This window comes from Protopterus annectens, chromosome 13.part0 (assembly GCF_019279795.1).
Source record: "Protopterus annectens isolate FY-2018-M chromosome 13.part0, PAN1.0, whole genome shotgun sequence".
In the NCBI taxonomy this organism is placed as follows: domain Eukaryota; kingdom Metazoa; phylum Chordata; order Ceratodontiformes; family Protopteridae; genus Protopterus; species Protopterus annectens.
In genome coordinates this window covers 980,386,394-980,406,050 of record NC_056747.1, presented here as the reverse complement: position 1 = coordinate 980,406,050, position 19,657 = coordinate 980,386,394, and the positions used below count along the sequence as shown (strand labels likewise).

Below are 19,657 nucleotides of genomic sequence, written 5' to 3'. Positions count from 1 at the left end.
GTAAATTTTAGTGTATAAATATCACTTACACTTCTGTACAAGTTTTTTAGGTTAAAGATTGAAGAATGCAGCATATTCTGCCTGCAGGATCACACAATTTTGGGAAAGGCATATATGTCCCCCCTTTGGGTGCGAGACCTCAGAGATAAGTGGGGGTGTGTGAAAAATACAAGGGGTTTGGTCCTTTCAAAATACTTTCTTTTGCATTTGAGTTTGCAGTGGTTACCTTGAACTCAACTAAAAGCCGTGGTGGTACAGCGGTAGCGTTGTTGCCTCACAGCAAGAGGTTCTCCTGTTCGATTTTTGGCTGGAGTGCCTTCTGTGTGGAGTCTGCATGTCCTCCCCGCGGTAGAGTTGCCTCCGAAAGACATGCGTGAATGGGCAGGCCTTCGCTGAAGGTTGGGCGTCGGGCTGGCAACTTGGCACCATAAAAATCACCTGCCAACCATTAGCAGACCGGAGCTCTGCTGTGGCGACCCCTAACCGTGAAAAGCCGAAAAGACAAACAACCTTAATGAACTCAACTACATACAGTAAACTCTTAGTTAACCAGCACCCATGGAGATTGGTAGACGTCAGATAACTGTAGTTTCTGGTTGCTTGAGAGCTACTATTAAAAATAGGCCCAACTAATACTGTACACTATGCTATACACTATACTACTTGTTTGGTTTGACTTGTTCTTAGGTTGGGGAGACAGGGAATTTACTCCTATCTTTCTTTTTAAAACTCAAACTCTAAAAACACAAGGTATGTTTCTGTGGGGGGACGGGACGGGGGACAAAGTGCAACACATGAAAATTGTACTGTACTCAGATTTTTTTTCTGGTTGCTTGAGTTCCAGTTAACCGAGTTTACTGTAAATGGTTGATTTTTGTAAAGCCAACATTATAAAGACAACCCATTACTAACTGGAGGTGAACAGAATTATCCATTTGAGACCACTCACCATAACATCAAAAAAATGTAAGAAAGCAAAGACAGAAAAATAAGCAAAAACAATCTTCACTGAATCTCCTTGTGTGTCACAAGATACAACTCTTTGGAATTTACTGTACCCAACAGGGCACTAACTACCCCTTGTAACATTCTTAAGTCAATTCCCAAGGTGAAGGTTACTTCCTTTCCTTCATCCACTTCTTGGACATTCATCTCCTTCAAATGAACATCCGATTGTCTGTGGACCTTTTAGCTCCCAAGGAAATAAGAAGCTCCGAATACTATACATTAGCTAGGAATACTATACATTTCAATAATCAGCTAGGAAAACTATGCATTTCTTTTTTAAACATGAACATTAACTGTACTTTCTACATGGTTTTCTTCAAAGATGCAAAATCTAAACATTTTTCCTAGCAAAAGCTCAACATACAATGCTTTGGTGGTAAAATATGAACTGTACATGCCTTTTTGCTACCCAGCAAATGGATTAATGAAAACAATGGAGGTGTTATGATCGCCAACAAATGGTTTAATAGAAATATAAAGCAATGACCTGTTGATCTTGTAATGGACACATTATAGTAGAAAACTTACCTTAATCACTGGCCACTGGTGTGGTGGATCAAGAAGTTTAACAACAGGAGGGATGCCATAGTGAAGACGTACACTGTTTTGGGCAAACTCTGCATCACTATGCCTACTTGTCAGGTGGCGTAAAGCACAGGCCGCTGGCTCTGTAATGTCCTCCTTCTCTGAAGCTCGCAAAATTGTGTGGATAAGGGCTTCAATGCCATTGGACTGCGTCACCACGGTTTTGTTTCTATTGTTGTTGCAGGTCAGATTAGAAAGGATGCCAGTTGAGCAGGTGAGTACATTTACATCATCTGACCCAAGAAGATTCACCAAAGTTTGCAGAAGGCTGTCCAGTCCCTCCTAGCACAATGAAATTTAATTGGGGGAGGAGAGAAAAAAAACAAAAACAAATTTATGATTGTACTTGCTATGAGTGCATTCAAGCCAATGTGCAAACTTATATTTCATTCAGTCTTTCATTTGTATCTGCAGGTTCTGCAACCACTTGAAAAGTAGTGAAGGCTTCTTGAGACTGAAGAACTTCGAGATACAAGAAAAGGACAAATGTTACTCACAAAATAGCACATTCTTTGAATCAGTTTGTTAGCACTACTACTGGAACCATAAAACACTGAATGCAAATAAAATCTTAGTACAGGCTGACACAGAATTAGACACTGCTTAGCAATCATATCAAACAGAGAACATGGAAATGAGCTAATCAGGATGGGACACAAGCTTCAATCATCCTTAAGCTGTAAGAACTAAAATTATTGGTTCAAATAAAATGGCCACCAGTTCAAGGGTTATGTCCAGAAACCCAAAGCTCAGCTGCAAGAGTTCATATCACTGTTCAGCACACCAAGATATTATGGACCTACTAAATTCAAACATTGCTACATCAATTCCTTCTTACCAAGACAAACTCTGTCTAAAGTGTCACAGGAAAGTCACAACAATGGAGTGAAGCCAGGAAGATCACACACAGGGCGGTTGCCCATTTAGCCCCTTGTAAACCAGAAACTAGTTTTAATGCTTTCCTGAAGGTGCCATTTTACTCCCAGGTCTACTTTGAGAAAATATAGAAGAAACCACATTTTTTTTAATATTGCAGCTGTTCCTCCCATGCCATTAATGAAGGTCCACTGCTCAACAATCTGACTTTCTCAGTATTCGCGCATCATCTTCATAGACATATGCAGGAAAGCCAGCTGCACAGAAACCAGTGAATGAAAAAAATCAGGATGTCTCACTCTCAGAGCTCGTCACACTTCCCTTTCGGCAGGGGAGACATCACCTTTTCCCTCAGGTAAGTCCACAATCCTGGTACAAAGTGTACCACATTGTCCAAGCGCCTTTAGTTCTTTCATGCTCCCAACTCTAAGGGATGGAATTTTGCACAACCATAGTGCAGTGTGCCCACAGTGAGCCCAAGGTTCTAGCAAAGCCCTGAGCAGAATCACACCCGTCTGTGTTGCCTGAATAAAAAAAATAGAAGGGGAGTAAGAAGGGGAACAAGATGTTACTGCTAGTAGTCTCACAGACCCCCCGAGGATGACTAACAAATTGGCAGTTCCTTTAAAAGGGATGGCTGGATACTTGTTTTCCCCGCCTTTCTAAGCTAGTATAGTCCAGTTTTCAGGTTAGTGCTGAATTCAGGGCTGTGTTACAAGTTTCTGTGTTTGCCCATACCTTACTTGGATAGAAGGAAGTTTCTCTATTCACAGTGAGAGAGGGAGCTTTGAGCAGCCTATCTGTCCCTGGAGGAGTGGTTTCAGCCCAGAAAATAGTAGTTTATTGGCCATTTTGGGCTAATTTCTCTCTCTTTCATTTCCCTGCTATAAAACCCGCATTTGCGCAGTTTTGCGTGCCGGGCAGTGCCAGTTAGCTAGGGTATAACTATTCCTGGCTCCACAAAGTCTGCACTTCAATTTTTCCCTTGGAACTAGGCAAACTTTCAACTTAAGCACTCAAACCATTCACTTCTCATACTGGCACGTACTCAAAACTAATAGCAAGCACTAATAAACCTTAGCATTAGACAACCCTATACTGCAGAGAAGGACAAGGCTCTCTATTCGACCTTACCAGCCAATCAGTAATACAGTTCACTGTACCTATCCAGGCATGTCCAAAGGGCAGTTTCAGGTGCACTCTCCAGTCCAACTGGTGAATCTGGGTATTTTGAGGCAATGTTACAATTGCCTCATGTACACAGGCAACCCTCTCCTCCTTCCACCAAACACTAACGCATGTGAGAGATGCAATTATACAGCCACAGTGGAAGCTAAGCTCTCTCAACCCAAGACTGGACCAGGCAGTCAAGAGAAGGGAATTACGTGCATCACACCACCAGTCTCACATAGACCTAAGAAACCAGCACCGGCAAAAAACACACAAATACATGAAAACCTACTCGGAGGCGCTAAATAAAAATCTGCAGAAGCAACAGAAACCTCCAAAGCAGACATACAAGCAGCCTCCACCCCCCAACACAAACTATGAAACACATACTTCACAAAACCAGTGTGCCACACAATCACAGCCCTTAAGGCAAAATAACATGCCCAACACACTAGCAATAGGTGACTCTATAGACAGGCACACTGACGTCCCAATCACTAGGCTGAACAAAGAGAAGGTTACTGTTAGCTGCCTGTCGGGTGCCAGGATCTGCCACATAACACAAGCACTCTGGTCACTCCAGAATGAGTACAAATATGACTCTGTCATTGTCCATGTTGGTGTGAATGACCCGAGCCGTACCTCCCTGGACTACATGAAAACAGACATGGAGGAGCTCTCTGATCACGTAGCCCAGGCCAGTATGACCCCGAGTAACATCCTGCCCTCACCAAGAATGATACCGAAAAAATTATCAATTTCAACAATTGGCTAATCTTCTGATGTCACTCAAAGGGGATCCAGTGTCTGTCAGCCTGGGATGACATGTTCGACAAGCTACGCTGCTTCGCTAGAGACGGCTTGCACCTATCACCCTTAGGTTTTCGAATACTGGCCACCCCCATAGTGGCTTTTTTAGGCAAGGCTCAAAAGACAAACCCACTGCCGTAAACAGCACAAGTAACAAAAAACTGAGGGTAACGCTACTCGATGCCAAAAGTCTAAACCTCAAAATGCACACACTCGAGGCACTCCTCAGTATGGAGAAAATAGATATATGTGCAGTAACAGAAACCTGGTTTAAGGCTCCAGAGAGCACCCCAGCACTACCAGGCTACAACTCAAAGTACAGTTGTGTACACTTACCATAAATGTAGATGTTAGAGTGTATTCACTGTTGCAGTCATTACATTTGGGTAATCTGCTAGCAGGTTGCCTCAGTCGGCCTGATTAACAAAGTCTTGGGTCCTGCGTCGGTTACTGTCCCCTTCTTCCATGATGTCAGGTTGTCAGGGGTATAAAACATGCAGTTGACGCCATTACATCAGTTTTTCGTGCCCCAGGTGTCCCCCAAATGGGGAGCAAATAAAATTAAAAACACAAAAATATATCTCCAACCAAAAGCAAATACACCAAAAGGGCTTTTAAGCATAGTAAAAGAAAGTAGAGGTATAACCAGAGAAAAAATAGGGGGCTGGAGGGAAAGTAACCAGGACTGCAACAGTGAATACACTCTACATCTACATTTATGGTAAGTGTACACAACTGTACTATGTTCTTCATGTTTCACTGTTGCAGTCATTACATTTGTGTAGATTCCCAAAGCTATGGTTGGGAGGAGGAAATTATACAGCATTAGGACCAGCTATAAGGCCCTGCAAAACTGAAGTGGCAAAGGCAGCTCTGGATTTAGAGAAAAGTAGTAAATGGTAATGTTTGGTGAAAGTATGAACCGAGCTCCAGGTAGCAGCTTCTACAATATCCCTGGTAGGAACACCTCTGAGAAAGGCTGTTGGAAGTAGATGCAGCCCTGGTGGAATGGGATCTGATCCCCTGGGGGATAGTTTTTCCATTGTTTTTATAGCAGAAACAAATACAATTGCTTATCCATTTGGAAATGATTTGCTTTGAAATAGCCTTTCCCTCTGCCCCTGCAGCAAATGCTACCAGCAGTTGTTCAGATATTCTGTTAGATTTAGTCCCATTTAAGTAAAATCTAAGTTGTCTGTGTACATCCAATGAATGCAGAATACGCTTCCCCCTTGTTCTGTGGATTGGGAAAGAAAGTTGGCAAACGAATGGTCTGATTAAGAGCCACACTGGATACCACCTTGGGCATGAAGGATGGGTTGGTCCTGAGAGATACCCTGTCTGCATGAAAAATGAAAGGCTCCACTGCCACTGTTTTCGAAGGGATTTAAAATTTGTACCTACCAAAATCCCGGACAGAGCTGGTAAGTTGGTTGATGTACAATTATATTTGAGAAAATTAAATTTAAAATTAATGCTTCCAACAAAGAAGAGTGTGACAACTAATTTCCTTACATCAACTTTGAGAAAAAGTAGTGTATATAACCCCCCTACATCCCCTCATTAGTACATTTGAGAAAGTTATTAAGGAAGATATCTATAAAATATGGGGTACTCAGAGAAGAATATTCTCTAACCTTCGTGTAGATGAGGAGTGTGTTATACAACTTAAGGGAGGATAAAAGCATACGTGTCATGACACCCGATAAGGGTGGTGGAATTTTATTATATAATTGTGATGACTATACAAATATTATGCAAACTATTTTATTCAATGCTGAAAAATATTTCACATGCTCTAGGAATGAAATACACATTTCCTATCAGAGAACAGACAGTTTTTTATACGAGTATGTGATGGACCAGAGGATTTCTAAGGCAGATTGGGATATAAATTCAAAAGAAAGTCATAAAGTTCCTGTTATCTTTGGTATACCGAAAGTACATAAAAATGTAGAAAATCCGCCTTTTAGGCCCATTGTGGCAGCGGCTGGTTCAAAAACACATAATTTAGCTGTATATGTGGATAGAAAAATAAAACATGTGGTTGAGCAATTTCCACATTTGGTCAAAGATTCCTGGGACTTTCTAGTACAATTAAAAAGTGATTTTTGGTGTGCTGATTCTTACCTTTTGACCATTGATGTAGAAGATTTGTTTTCCTGTATTCCCAAGCAAGAAGGGTTAAACTTTTTCGAAGATGTTCTGTGGACATCTTCGAATTTAAACCCTGATGAAATTGGTTTAATATGTGAACAATTTTGGAAAACTACACATATTTTGAAGGTGAATATTTACAGCAGATCAAGGGTGTAGCAATGGGGGCAGCTTGTGCTCCAACTTATGCTAACTTGGTCTTGCTGGGCTGGAAAAGAGAGCATGTTTTCAAAAGTGAATTCTTTTTCCAAGGTTGTATTTTACTGTAGGTTTTTGGATGATATTTATTTTGTGGAAGGGAACTTCTGAATCCAATCCACTATTCATCCAATACCTAAATCACACTATCAATTTTTTTAAAATTCACATTTAACTTTCATAAGCAAGAGATTCATTATTTAGACACCAAAATAATCAAGGACCATGAAAAGTTTGTATCAAAGGTCTATCGTAAAAAAACTTTTTGTAATAGTTATTTACATTTTGATAGTCACCACCCAATGTCACAAAAGAAAAGCATTATTAAGGGACAAGCCATCAGGGTTGCTAGAATGACATCTTTAAAACAGGATGTCATTTGTTGAATTTATTTGTTTGAAAAATATATTTCTTGAGAGGGGCTACCCCGGTGGCTTTATTGATGTAATTCTTTTGGATGTATTAAGTGATTGGGGTACAAAATATATCCCCCTTTTAGGTAGAGGTTTGAACAGGATGGATAACACAGATAATACCATTGAAACTGTGAGCAAAGTTGATTTTCAACAAGCATGCATTGTTCAATATAGTCCCCTATATACCATCAAGTGAAGGAAACGCTTTATAAAAACTGGAGCATCTTTAAAACTACTACTGAAATCTTTCAAGTTTTAGGTGAGAAGCCTATATTTACAACTAAGATTGGCCCTAATTTAAAAGTAATTCTAGAAAATAAAAACAAAAACCAAGGTGAACATTTTAAGTTAAATGGCAGCAGACCCTGTGGTAGGTGTGCCTATTGTTCTTACATATTGCAAGACAATTCTATATCTTTGGACAATAAGAATACAGTGTACCTAAGAAGGGGTAATTGTTATTCAAGTAAACTGGTATACATCGCAAAGTGTAATTCATGTATATCCTTCTACAGTGGGAAGGCAGAAAGGTGATTTAAAACTAGAATATATGAACATCTAAATGATATAAAGAACAAAAAGGAAACAAATGCTTTGTACAAGCATAGTACCCAATGTGTGGATTACAGTGGCTTTAAATTTGCCGTATTAGATGTAGTGAATATTGATGTTAGGGGTGGAGATTGGCAAAATGTCTTGAACAAGAAAGAACTTTTATGGCAATTAAGATTAGCAGCAAATTTCCCCCCAGGGTTGAATGACCATTTGACTATATTACCTATTCTGAAAGAAAAGGCAGGACATGTTTAAATGTCCCTCACAGGTTTAAATGCGACTATGTAATATAAACAACACAAAAGTACTTGAATATCTGTTTCTGTACTGCAAATTTAAATTAATGTAATGCTTGCTTCTGGCAAATTGCTTAAATTAAGCAAGAGATTTTGTTTTTTAAAGCATTCATATTTTTGTACTGTTTGAAAATTCTGTAAATGTCTTAAGTTTTAAACGTGGTGTAACAGCCAATCATTGCCAAGCTTATATTATTTAAATATTTTTTTATCATGTTTATTGGGTTATTCTGAAGTCAACTGGCATTGACGAAAGCGCTAAATTTTACTTGCGTTTTATATTTGGAATAAACTGTCTTGTGGACTCGCAACTGTAGTGCTTTTTTCTGGATTTACTTGTTTGAGCACTACTGCACCACTATTTTGGTTATCCACTGCCATAAGAGCCTATAATTTGGAAATCCTTCTAGCTGAAGTGACTTCTAAAAGGAAAGTTGTTTTCCAGGAGAGAAATTTTAAGTTTGCAACAGCATCTGGCTCGAAAGGAGGGAGAGTGAGTTTCTCCAATACAAAATTAAGGTCCCAGGCAGGGGTTGGAGCTCTCCTGGGTGGTTTTAAGTTTGTGGCCCCTCTGAGATGCTGCTTTAGCAGAGGATGAGAGAAGAGGGGAGGTTCTGTGTTGTAATGAGCTGAAATGGCCGAGTCATGGATTTTTATGGAAAAGGACAGGCCCTTGTGAAGCATCTCGGTTAAGTATTGCAAAATCTGAGGAATGTTGGGTACTGCTGTGCTTATCCCTTGAGATCGATTTCAGGCACAGAATATTTTCTATTTGTCAGCATAAGATTTTCTAGTACTAGGTCTTCGCGCCTCCAAAAGGACATCCATCACAGGTTTGCTGAGGGATGCTAAGGGTGAATTTAGGTGATTAGTCAAGCTGCAAGATTCAAAGTTTGGAGCTGAGGGTGCAGAGTTTGGTTGTTCTGCTGAGACAGTAAGGAAGGTGTCTGAGGCAGGTGCAATGTGTGACACACTGCGCAGGAGTGGGTACCAGTGTTGGTTAGGCCAGTCTAGAGCAATCAAAATCATTTTTGGTTTGTCCTGCTTGACTTTTAGTAGAACTTAGGAGTGCAGAGGTAGAGGGGGGAAGGCATAGACTAACAGGTTTTTCCAGCTGAAGGACAGAGCATCCAATTTCTAGACTTTTTTGTGAAGAGTTCTTGTGCAAAATTTGCCCAACTGATAGATCTTTTTGCCTCACCCCAGAACTATGTCTGGGCTCCCCCATTTGCGTGTCAACATGTTGAAAATCCATGGTTCCAGTTTCCATTTGTGTGGGTCCATGAGATTTCTGCTTAGTTCGTCTGCCAGAGTATTCAGCTTTCCTGGCAGGAATTGAGCTTGTAGTTGTATTTGATAGCTCAAGGCCGTGTTCCACAATGCCATGGCTAGTCTGCAGAGGGGGTAAGAGTGTGTACCCCCCTGCTCGTTTATGTACCACATAACCGTGGTGTTGTCCGTCTTTATTAATAATTGTCCTGGATGAAGGTGGTCCTCGAAGGCGGTCAGTGCATTCTGTACAGCTAGCATTTCTTTTTGATTTATATGAAAGTGCATTTGATTTGGGCTCCATTTTCCCTGAATGCACTTCCCTGCCAGATGAGCACCCCATGCACAGTCTTATAAGTCTGTAGTTAGGGTTTGGGTGGCAGGGGGCAGTGTGAATTGCAGTCCCTTGTTCTGGTGGCAGGCCTCTGCCCACCATAGGAACTCCAGTCGCAGGCAAGGTAGGATAGGAACCATTGTTTCCAGGCTGTGACAATGTTGACTCCATAGACTTAAGTACCACTGAAGTTTCCTCATATGCAGTCTTGCATATGGAATTAGAAGAATGCAGGAGACCATGAACCCCAAGGCCTGCAGTATTTGCCTTGCAGAAAGCAGGGTTTTTGTGGCCACCTGTTTGAAATAAGTCACCAAATGAATTTGCTTTTCTGGCGTAAGGAAAGCCATCTGGGCAGTTGCATTCAAGCTTGCACTCAGGAATGTAATTTTATGAGAGGGTACCAGTTGTGATTTCTTTTCGTTTATAGTGTACCCTAAACAAGTTAGAACCCTTTTTACAAATGCCAGATGTTTTAGATGAATGTCCTTGTTTTCTGCCTGAATTAGACCGTTATCCAGGTATGGATATATTTGAATATTTCTTTGCCTGCAAAATGCAATTACTGGAGCCAGGCACTTTGTAAAGACCCTGGGCGCAGTAGATAAGCTAAAGGGCAGTGCAGAGAACTGGTAATGCAAGTAGCCTGTTTGAACTGGAGGTATCTTCTGCAAGATTCCCTGATTGGGATATGCAGGTAAGCCTCTTAAATTTAGAGTTACCAACCAGGCATCTTTGCCTAGCTCAGAAAGTAACTGGTGAAGGGTCAGCATCTTGAATTCTGGAATGTCCAGAATGGTGTTTAGAGTAGATAAGTCCAGAATTGGATGCCATGATTTGTCTTTTCTGGGTACCAGGAAAAGTCTTGAATAGAAACCTTGTCCCTTTTCCTCTTCTGGTACTAGATGAATAGCCCCCCATGCTCATTATGGAAAGTACTTGTTTCGGGGCCTCTGCCCACTGATTTGGGGGCAGGTCTGGCCATCCATTTGGAGTTGGCAATGTGTGGAAATGAAATCTGTATCCCTTGGATACTATATTTAAAACCCATTTGTGTTTTATGAGTTGCCAGTTTTTTGCATGAAGAGCCAGTTTTCCCCTCAAAGGGGCAGCTAAAAGATAAGTGCTTGGCAAGTGTAGAGGGAAGTCATTGAGACCGCTTACCATAGGGAGGTGTCTTGTTGTTTCCAGATTTGGAAGAGGAGGCACCCCATTGCTTTGTTCTGAAAGTCCCTTGGGACTGAAACCTGCTGCCTTTGGAATGTCTGGGTTTGACTTGAGTGGCTCACGAAGGAACTGGAAAGGACCAGTTCTTAGTAGGCCAGTGCCTACTAAATCTTGGAGGTTGCACTTGTAAGAAATCTTTGCATAGATTTAGCTTCATCTTCCATCTTTTTTAGAACTTCTTCAGCCTTATTACCAAAGAGACGGTCCTGTTGTAAAAGGAGCATCCAACAATTTTGCTTTAACATGATCACGCAGAGATTGCTCTTTGAGCCAAGCCTGCCTCCTTAGCACAGACCTAGTTACAGCAGCCCTGTAAGAGGCCTCCAAAGAATCAAAACCACATTGCAAAGTAAGTTTTCCAACTTGTTCAGCTGAACGCAATAGACCCTGCAAATCTTTATTTTCCACACAGTCAGAAATCATCATCATTTCCTGTTTAAGCAGTCCCATGATATGCTGTTGATATTTTAGCATATGGAATTGACAGTTTACAGCCCCGATTGTCAAGGTTACAGAAGTGCAGACCTTCTTACCCCATCTATCCAGCGCCCTGGAATCTCTATCAGAAGGGGTAGGATTTTTAGCAGTAGAAGCCTTAATGCCCTTGGGGCCCTGAGAAATGGTTTCAGGATCCGCAACAGGATTTTTGAAAAGAAATTTGTGGGAGTCAGGAACCCTGTAGTATCTGTCTGGCTTACAAGGAGCCGCAGGCAGAAAACCAAGAGCCATACTAGATTCTGAAAACACATCAACAATGTCTAGAACAGGAGGTATAGCCAAAGGTCTATGCTGAGGAAGAAGAAAATCCCTAAGCCTCTTTTTAAATTCGGAAAAATCCTGACTTTCCCAGTGGAAATGTTCCCTTAAGGGGTGTAAAGTTTCCCCAAAAGAAAAATCCTCAGGGGGAGAAGGAATGGAATCCTCTGCATCAGAGTCCTCATAAGTAGGTATAAACAATTCCTGTTCATTAGAAGAGTCAGAAGAAACAGAATCCTGTTCTGAAGATTCATAGTCAATGTCTTGCCTAGGCCTCTTAGAAGGGGGGTGGTTGGCTATCCCTGATTAGAATAATTAAATCTTCCGTCATTTTGATGGTTTGTTTTTTAGGCATAGGGGCCTGCACATGTGGCCTAGGCATCGTTTTTTAGACATAGTCCGAGATTTTGCCTGCCACCAAGCAAAAACACCAAAACCTAATCTCCATTCTCAAACCCAAATGTCCTGCTAGCCAGCTTCTAATTTCCTTCTCTCTAGGTAAAAAATGGAACTCTCTGCCTCCTTCGCTTAGGACTATACCAAACACTGAATCCTTCAAGACCCAACTTTTCCTTCACCTATCTTCCAAATGGAAATGCTCCTGCTTTCACCCCACATAAATTCTAGGGATTCCCCACTAAGATCTCCTTACTCCCACTCCACCATACTTTCATACTTATTCTTATTGCTCCAAAGAACCAGAACTAGCAGTCTTTAACTGACTCCAAGCATGTAAATATTGTAATCTGAAAAAAAAAAAAAAAATTTTTGTTAAACTGTCTCATAATGTATACTACACTTTGCAATTCTCAAATGTATGAATCCTACTCTTGTATTTCACTTTGTAACCTTTATTTGTTTTTTGCAACCTATATTGTATTGTATTTCACTTTGTAACATTTATTTGCATTTTGCAACCTTTATTGTATTATATTGTTCATGGAGCTTTTCTCCCCGGGCCTCCACTGAAAATGGCACTTCCTTCTTGGCCCAGTGGACTTCCCTGGTAATCAAACTGATAAATAAATAAATAATAAATGTTGGCCTTAATATTGAAGATGGCGTCTGTTTAATATACAAATCTGTAGGCCTGAATATACCCTCAGAAGCTGGTGCCTGCACAGCGGCTTCGGACCCATCCAAGGTAGAGACATCAGCAGGTTCCACAAGTGAAGTATCTTGCGGCATTCCGGACTCTTAAGGAGTCTCAGTAGAGGCCTGCGAATCAGAAGTAGCGGGTATCGGGGGCTGCGAAAGCACCTCACGGAATAGCAGCGAACTGGCGACTGGCTTAGGAGAAGCGTCATCGGCAGTTTTGGACCTCTGTCTCTTTTCCTTTGCGTTTTTTAGGTATTCCGGTAGTCGGATTGCTAACAGATGTCATTTCTGGATAATTAAAGCGTGACCCAAAATATTTAGAAGCAAAAATGTACAGACTACGGATAGTGCGTTGATTAAAGCACAAAACCGACAGCAAGGCAAGTCATGGTCAGGGCCTAGGCAAGGACTACAGTACAAATGAAAATCCTTAGGAGGTATTTGCTTCCAACAAGTAATACAATTATTAACTTTTACTGACATCGGTAAGGAGCAAGAAAAAGTTTCCCCAATGGGGTACTTAGCTTTTTAGTTGAAGACTTAGGATCTGAAACTCTAAAATGAAAATTTCAGGAGTCTGTCGACTGGCACTTGCGAACTGCTTCTGCTTCGGGCACCGTGCAGCAAGAAAGACTGATGTAATGGTGTCGGCTGCATGTTTTATACCCCCGACGACCTGACGTCATGGAAGGAGGGACAGCAATCGACACAGGACCCGAGACTTTGTTAATCAGGCCAACCGAGGGGAACCTGCCAGCAGATTACCCAAATGTAATGACTGCAACAGTGAAGCATGACGATAATCATACATTTCGGCCACAAAACCCAGACCGAAATACAAAAGGCGGGGGAGTATCAATATTCATCAAGGATACGCACACCTCCAAGGTTAGTGGCACAGCGTGATGCTTCAGAGATAATCTACGTGCAACTAACAATGGGAAAAACTGCTATTCAAATTATAGCTTGCTACAGATCACCCACCATGTCCCAGGACCGCCACTCCGCATTTCTGGAAATACTGGGAAACAAAGGTCCTACCAAATACCCTCATATTGGGTGATTTCAATTACCCACACATTAACTGGGAGAACTACTCAAGTACAAACTCCCTTGCCCAACATTTCCTAGAATTTATAAACTTAAATGCCCTGGATCAACTGGTCAACACCCCCACCAGAGGTGACAACATATTGGACCTGGTCATCACCAACATGGGCGACCGGTGTTCCACACCAGAGGTCAACCCCTTGCTGGTTAGATCTGACCATAAACTAATCACTCTGGTATCCACATTCTGCCACCACCCGCAGTCAAAGAAACCACCATGAAAAACTTTTCAAAAGCAAACTTCACGTTACTTAAGACTGAGGTGGGAAGTTTCAAAGCCCCCATGCTAAAGGATAATGCTGTCCAAACTGCAAAATCCTTTACTAATGACTCTACGGGCACCTATAAGAATGCATGGATCGTGCTATCCCAAACAAAACCAAGACTCACTCCTCCAAGAAAAGGAAACCAGTCTGGTGGACCCCTGCCATAAACAAGCTATACAATAGGAGGAGGAAACTAGAACAGAAAAGAGTAAAATCCCAAGAAAGGAAGACATCCCTGATCAGTATCAGCAAGAAACTACATTCCCTCATAAAATCATCTAAGGCTAGCTTCAAAAGAAAAATTGCCATGGACTCCAAAGATAACCACAAGACATTCTTTAGCTATGTCAAGAATCTAAGCGGCAATTCTCAGATCTGCTCTGAGTTAGTGCAGAATGGTACAAAATACACTGAACCGACCGATATAAAGTACAGTTTTGTACCTACCATAAATGTAGATGTCCGATAGGAATGCATCTGCAGTCCTTACAAATGGGTTATCCTGTCAGGCAGCCCTTCGGTCGGCCGGATTCCAAAGTCTGGGTCTGGCCTCGGCTGGTGTCGCACTTCACCCGACGTCATAGCTGCAGTTATTCGGGTATAAAGGCATCAGCCGACGCCATTTTCCTCAGTGTTTCTTGCCCCAGATGCCAGGTGCCCTCTAGGAAGGCTAAATTTGGATAAATGCAAATGATTCCAAATAGTAGAAAGCAACAAAAAATAGGCATGTATGTACATATATACAAACAAATACACCATAATAGATTCCCCCAGCTAGCTACAAGATGGGCAAATACCCTAGGAGTACCACAGAGGGGAAGGAGGGTGGGTAATCCTGACTGCAGATGCATTCCTATCTGACATCTACATTTATGGTAGGTACAAATCTGTACTATGTCCTTCAAGGATGCATCTGCAGTCCTTACAAATGGGTAGAATACCATAGCCAAACTGGGGGAGGAGGAGAAATGAAATTATGGTGTAGTTAAGATCCCTTGCAAAACAGCAGTGGCAAAACCTGCTCGGGATCTGGAGTATAAAGGTAAATTATAATGCTTGGCAAATGTATGCACGGAGCTCCAAGTAGCAGCCTCTAAAATGTCTTTGGTAGCCACTCCTCGTAGAAAAGCTGTGGTAGTGGCTGTAGCCCTTGTAGAGTGAGGCCTGATGTTTTCTGGAGTTTTCTTTCCATGGTAGGAGTAACAAAATCTAATGCAATTTCCTATCCACTTAGAGATTGTCTGTTTTGAAATTGCTTTTCCTTCCACTCCTGTTGCATATGCTACCAGTAGCTGGTCAGTTTTCCTATTGCCCTTGGTCCTGTCCAGGTAGTAGCGTAATTGCCTATGCACATCCAAGGTATGCAACAGTCTTTCTCCCCTGCTCTGTGGGTTGGGGAAGAATGTAGGTAGGTGGATAGCCTGATTCAAAGATACTCTGGAAACCACCTTAGGCATAAAAGTAGGATTAGTTCTCATGGATACTCTATCTTGATGGAAGATCAGGAAGGGCTGTACTGCCATTAGTGCCTGTAGCTCAGATATCCTTCTTGCTGAAGTGATTGCCAACAGGAAAGCAGTTTTCCATGATAAGCATTGTAATTCTGCTGTTGCTGCTGGTTCGAAAGGAGGAAGTGTCAATTTTTCTAGCACAAAGTTCAAGTCCCATGCTGGCAATGGTGGCTTCCTAGGTGGTTTTACATTTTTAATTCCTCTCAGAAACTGCCTGAACAGAGGATGTGAGAAGACTGGAGGATCCAAGCCGTATTCTGCTGAAATAGCTGATGCATGAATCTTGATGGAAGAATAGGACAGGCCTTTGTGGAAGAGCTCTGCCAAGTATTCCAGGATGTTGGCTATGTTTACCAGTGACACATTTTCTCCTTTTGCAGTACTCCAAATGAAATATCGTTTCCATTTTGCGGAGTAATTTTTTCTTGTTGAGGGTCTGCGAGCCTCCAAGATAATGTCTTTAACCCTTTGGGATAAATGTGGGTTATTTGTTCTTATGCAATGTTCCAGGCAGTCAGCTGCAGTGTTTTCAGGTTTGGATGCAGGGTGTTGTAGTTGTTCTGTGTTAACAGCAAGGGAACAAGGGGTAGAGTCCATATTTGTTCCCGAGACATGCTCCTCAGTAATGGGTACCAATGTTGTCTTGGCCAGTCTGGAGCTATCAGAATGACCCTTGGACGGTCCTCTTTGATCTTCAATAGCACCTTGTGCATCAAAGGAAGTGGTGGGAATGCATATGCTGTCAGGTTTTTCCAGCTGAAGGATAGGGAGTCCACCTTTCAAGCGAGTGGGTGGTATGTCCTTGTGCAGAATTTCTTTAGTTGGTGATTGCGTGGGGATGCAAATAAGTCTATTTGTGGGAGCCCCCATTTTCTTGTAATTGTTTTGAAGATGTCCGGGTGCAGCATCCATTCGTGGGAATCCGTGGTAGTTCTGCTTAGTATGTCTGCTAGAATGTTTTCTTTTCCTGGTACAAAAATTGCTTGTAACTGAATGTTGTAGCTCAGGGCCACATTCCAGAGGTCCATTGCCATCCGGCATAGAGGGTACGAATGTGTGCCTCCCTGCTTGTTGATGTACCACATAACTGTGGTGTTGTCTGTCCTTATCAGCAGTTGACCTTGCTGAAGAAATGGTCTGAATGCCTGAATTGCCAGTTTTACTGCCAGCATTTCCTTTAGATTTATGTGTAAGTGCAGCTGGTCTTGAGTCCATAAACCTTGAATGCACTTGTCCAGCATGTGGGCCCCCCAACCGAGGTCTGAGGCGTCCGTTGTGATGGTTTGGCTTGGTTGAGTGTTGTGGAAAGGCAATCCTAGGTTTGATTGACAGGCCTGAGCCCACCATTGGAATTCTTGCTTCAGGCATGGAATTATTGGAATTTGGGTTTCTAGGCTGTGCTTGTGCTGAGACCATAAATTCCTTAGGTACCACTGTAACTTTCTCATATGTAGTCTGGCATGAGGAACCAATATTATGCAGGATGCCATGAAACCCAAGGCTTGTAGGACTTTTCTTGCTGTTAGATGATTCTGCTTTGTTAATGCCAAGAAGTAGAGAGGAAGTTGCTCCTGTTTTTCTACTGTTAGGAATGCCATTTGTTTCGTTGTGTCCAGCTCTGCACCCAAAAAGGTTATCCTTTGGGATGCTATCAGTCTTGACTTTTTTATATTGACTGTGTATCCCAGAGCTTGTAGTAAGTAAATGACCCTTGTCAAGTCTTCTGCTAGCTTGTTTTTGTTGTCCGCTTGTATCCGGCAGTCGTCCAGGTAAGGGTAGATTTGGATTCCCTGAAGCCTGCAATGAGCAATTACTGATGCCAGGCATTTCGTGAACACTCTGGGCGCAGTAGATAAGCCAAAGGGCAATGCTGAGAACTGATAATGCTCTGATCCTGCAAGAAATCTGAGGTATCTTCTGCAAATTGGTCGTATGGGGACGTGCAGGTATGCCTCCTTGAGATCTAGAGTTACCAGCCAAGACTCCTTGCCCAGCAGGGGAAGAAGCTGCTGTAGTGTCAGCATTTTGAATTTTGGAACAATGAGGAATGTGTTTAAGGCGGACAGGTCGAGAATAGGTCTCCAATTGCTTTCTTTTCTTGGTACCAGGAAGAGCCTGGAGTAAAATCCCTGTCCTTGCTCCATAGTTGGTACCTTTTCCACAGCTCTCATCCTTAATAATTGAGCTATTTGTTTTAGAGCTTCTGCCTTTTGATTTGGAGGTAGGTTTGGCATTCCTCTCTTCCCTGGTAGAGTATGGAAGTGAAACCTGTAACCTTGGTCTATTGTCTGCAAAATCCACTTGTCTCTTGTGATGTAATGCCAGTTTACTGAAAATAAAGCTAGCTTTCCGCCCAAGGGTGCTTCTAATTGTTCCCTGGTAGGCGGTGCTAGAGCCGAGTCACTGAGATTGTCCTGTAGTAGTGGTGGTGGCTGTGTCTGTGGCTGCACCTCGCTGGTTGTTACCCTGCCACTGGCGTCCCCTGTAGGCACCCCTGGATTGGTTTCTGCCTCTTGAACACCTATTCCTGCCTCTCTGAGCTCTGGTGGAGTCTGGAAAGGACCAATTCTTGGAGGGCCAATTCCTGCTAAACCTTGGAGGTTGGACCTGTAAGAAATCCTTCACTGTTTGGACAGATTTTGCCTTCTCTTCCATCTTCTTCAGCACCTGCTGTGCAGGAGAGCAAAACAAATTGATCTTGTCCATGGGAGCATCTAGTAGTTTTGATTTGACATGGTCTGGTAAGGCCTGTTCTTTTAACCACGCATGCCTTCTGATCACTGTGCCAGTCAAGGCTGATCTAAAGGAAGCTTCCAGTGCATCATAGCCGCATTTTAAGGAATGGTTACTGACTTGCTGAATATTATGTACCATTTCCTGAACAGATTTTTTGTCTAATGGTTCATCCGAGGATAGTTTTTTGGTTAACTGGTCTAGCATAAATTCTTGATACTGGATCATGTGGAAATGACAGTTCAAGGCCCTAGCTGAAAGAGTAGCAGAATTGTAAACTTTTTTACCCCATCTCTCTAAGGACCTGGATTCCCTTTCAGAGGGGAGGGGTTTTTTGGCAGAGGTAGCTGCTACAGCCTTAGGGCCCTGTGATATAGTCTCGGGATCTGCAAAGGGAGCCTTATACAAATGGTAATGCGTGTCCGGGACCCTGTAGTACCTATCGGGCTTAGCAGGGGCCGGAGGTAGAGAATCAGGAGCAGTACAAGCATCATTAAATGCATCATCTACAACAGAAAGAACTGGAGGAATGGCTAAAGACCTATGTTGTGGCAAATGCAGAAAGGTTCTAAGCCTTTTTCTGGACTCTGAAAAATCCTGGCCCTGCCACTGAAATTGTTCCCTCATAGCATGCAGGGTTTCCCCAAAGGAAAATTCCTCAGGCGGAGAGGCAGAAGGAATGGACTCTTCAGCATCAGAGTCTTCATAAGGGGAGTAAGGAGCCTCTGGAGGGTTAGTGTTATCTGAATCATCAGAGGAATCATCTGTTGAAACAGGCTCAGGGGGCTCTGCTCTAGGCCTCTTCTCAGGAGGTGGGTGAGAGGCCCTGTCAGGTTGAGGTTGGGATCCCCGGATTAAGGAAATGAGGTCCTCTGCTAAACTAAGCATTTGTGAACTAGAGCTAGGCCTGTGAGAGGGGATCTTAGCAGGCACAGTTTTAGTAGTTTTAGCTGCTTTGGCCCTGGCAAAGGCCTTAATGGACATGGATGCAGGTGGCCTAGCAGCTCCACGTGCAGGGGTAGAAATATCAAAGGGGATAGTGTCAGATAAATTCCTGAGAAACTGTAAGAGCAGGAGTGATTTCAGAAGCCGATTCCACGAGGTTGGAAGAGGCCTCGGTAAGAGGTAAGTTTTCGGCTGGAGGAAGAACCGCTTGCTCGGTTTGTGGGTATTTTGTTTTTTTCCAAAGGGGATGACTATGCACTTTTTTGGCATTTAGCTTGAGGCCATGGTTTTGACACCAGCTGTCCGTCTCAGTGAGACGCTTTTGGAGGATGTCTGT

The 19,657-nt window shown here is 42.5% G+C and overlaps 1 protein-coding gene across 1 annotated transcript in view; it reads right to left on the bottom strand.

The window, feature by feature from the left end:
- Positions 1-19,657, bottom strand: part of LOC122787912 (junction plakoglobin-like) — a 497,854-nt gene that overhangs the window by 167,914 nt on the left and 310,283 nt on the right. Inside the window, exon 8 of the mRNA XM_044054837.1 lies at positions 1,537-1,875. Coding sequence (XP_043910772.1) covers positions 1,537-1,875 — 339 coding nt within the window. The remainder of the gene's footprint in view (positions 1-1,536; positions 1,876-19,657) is intronic.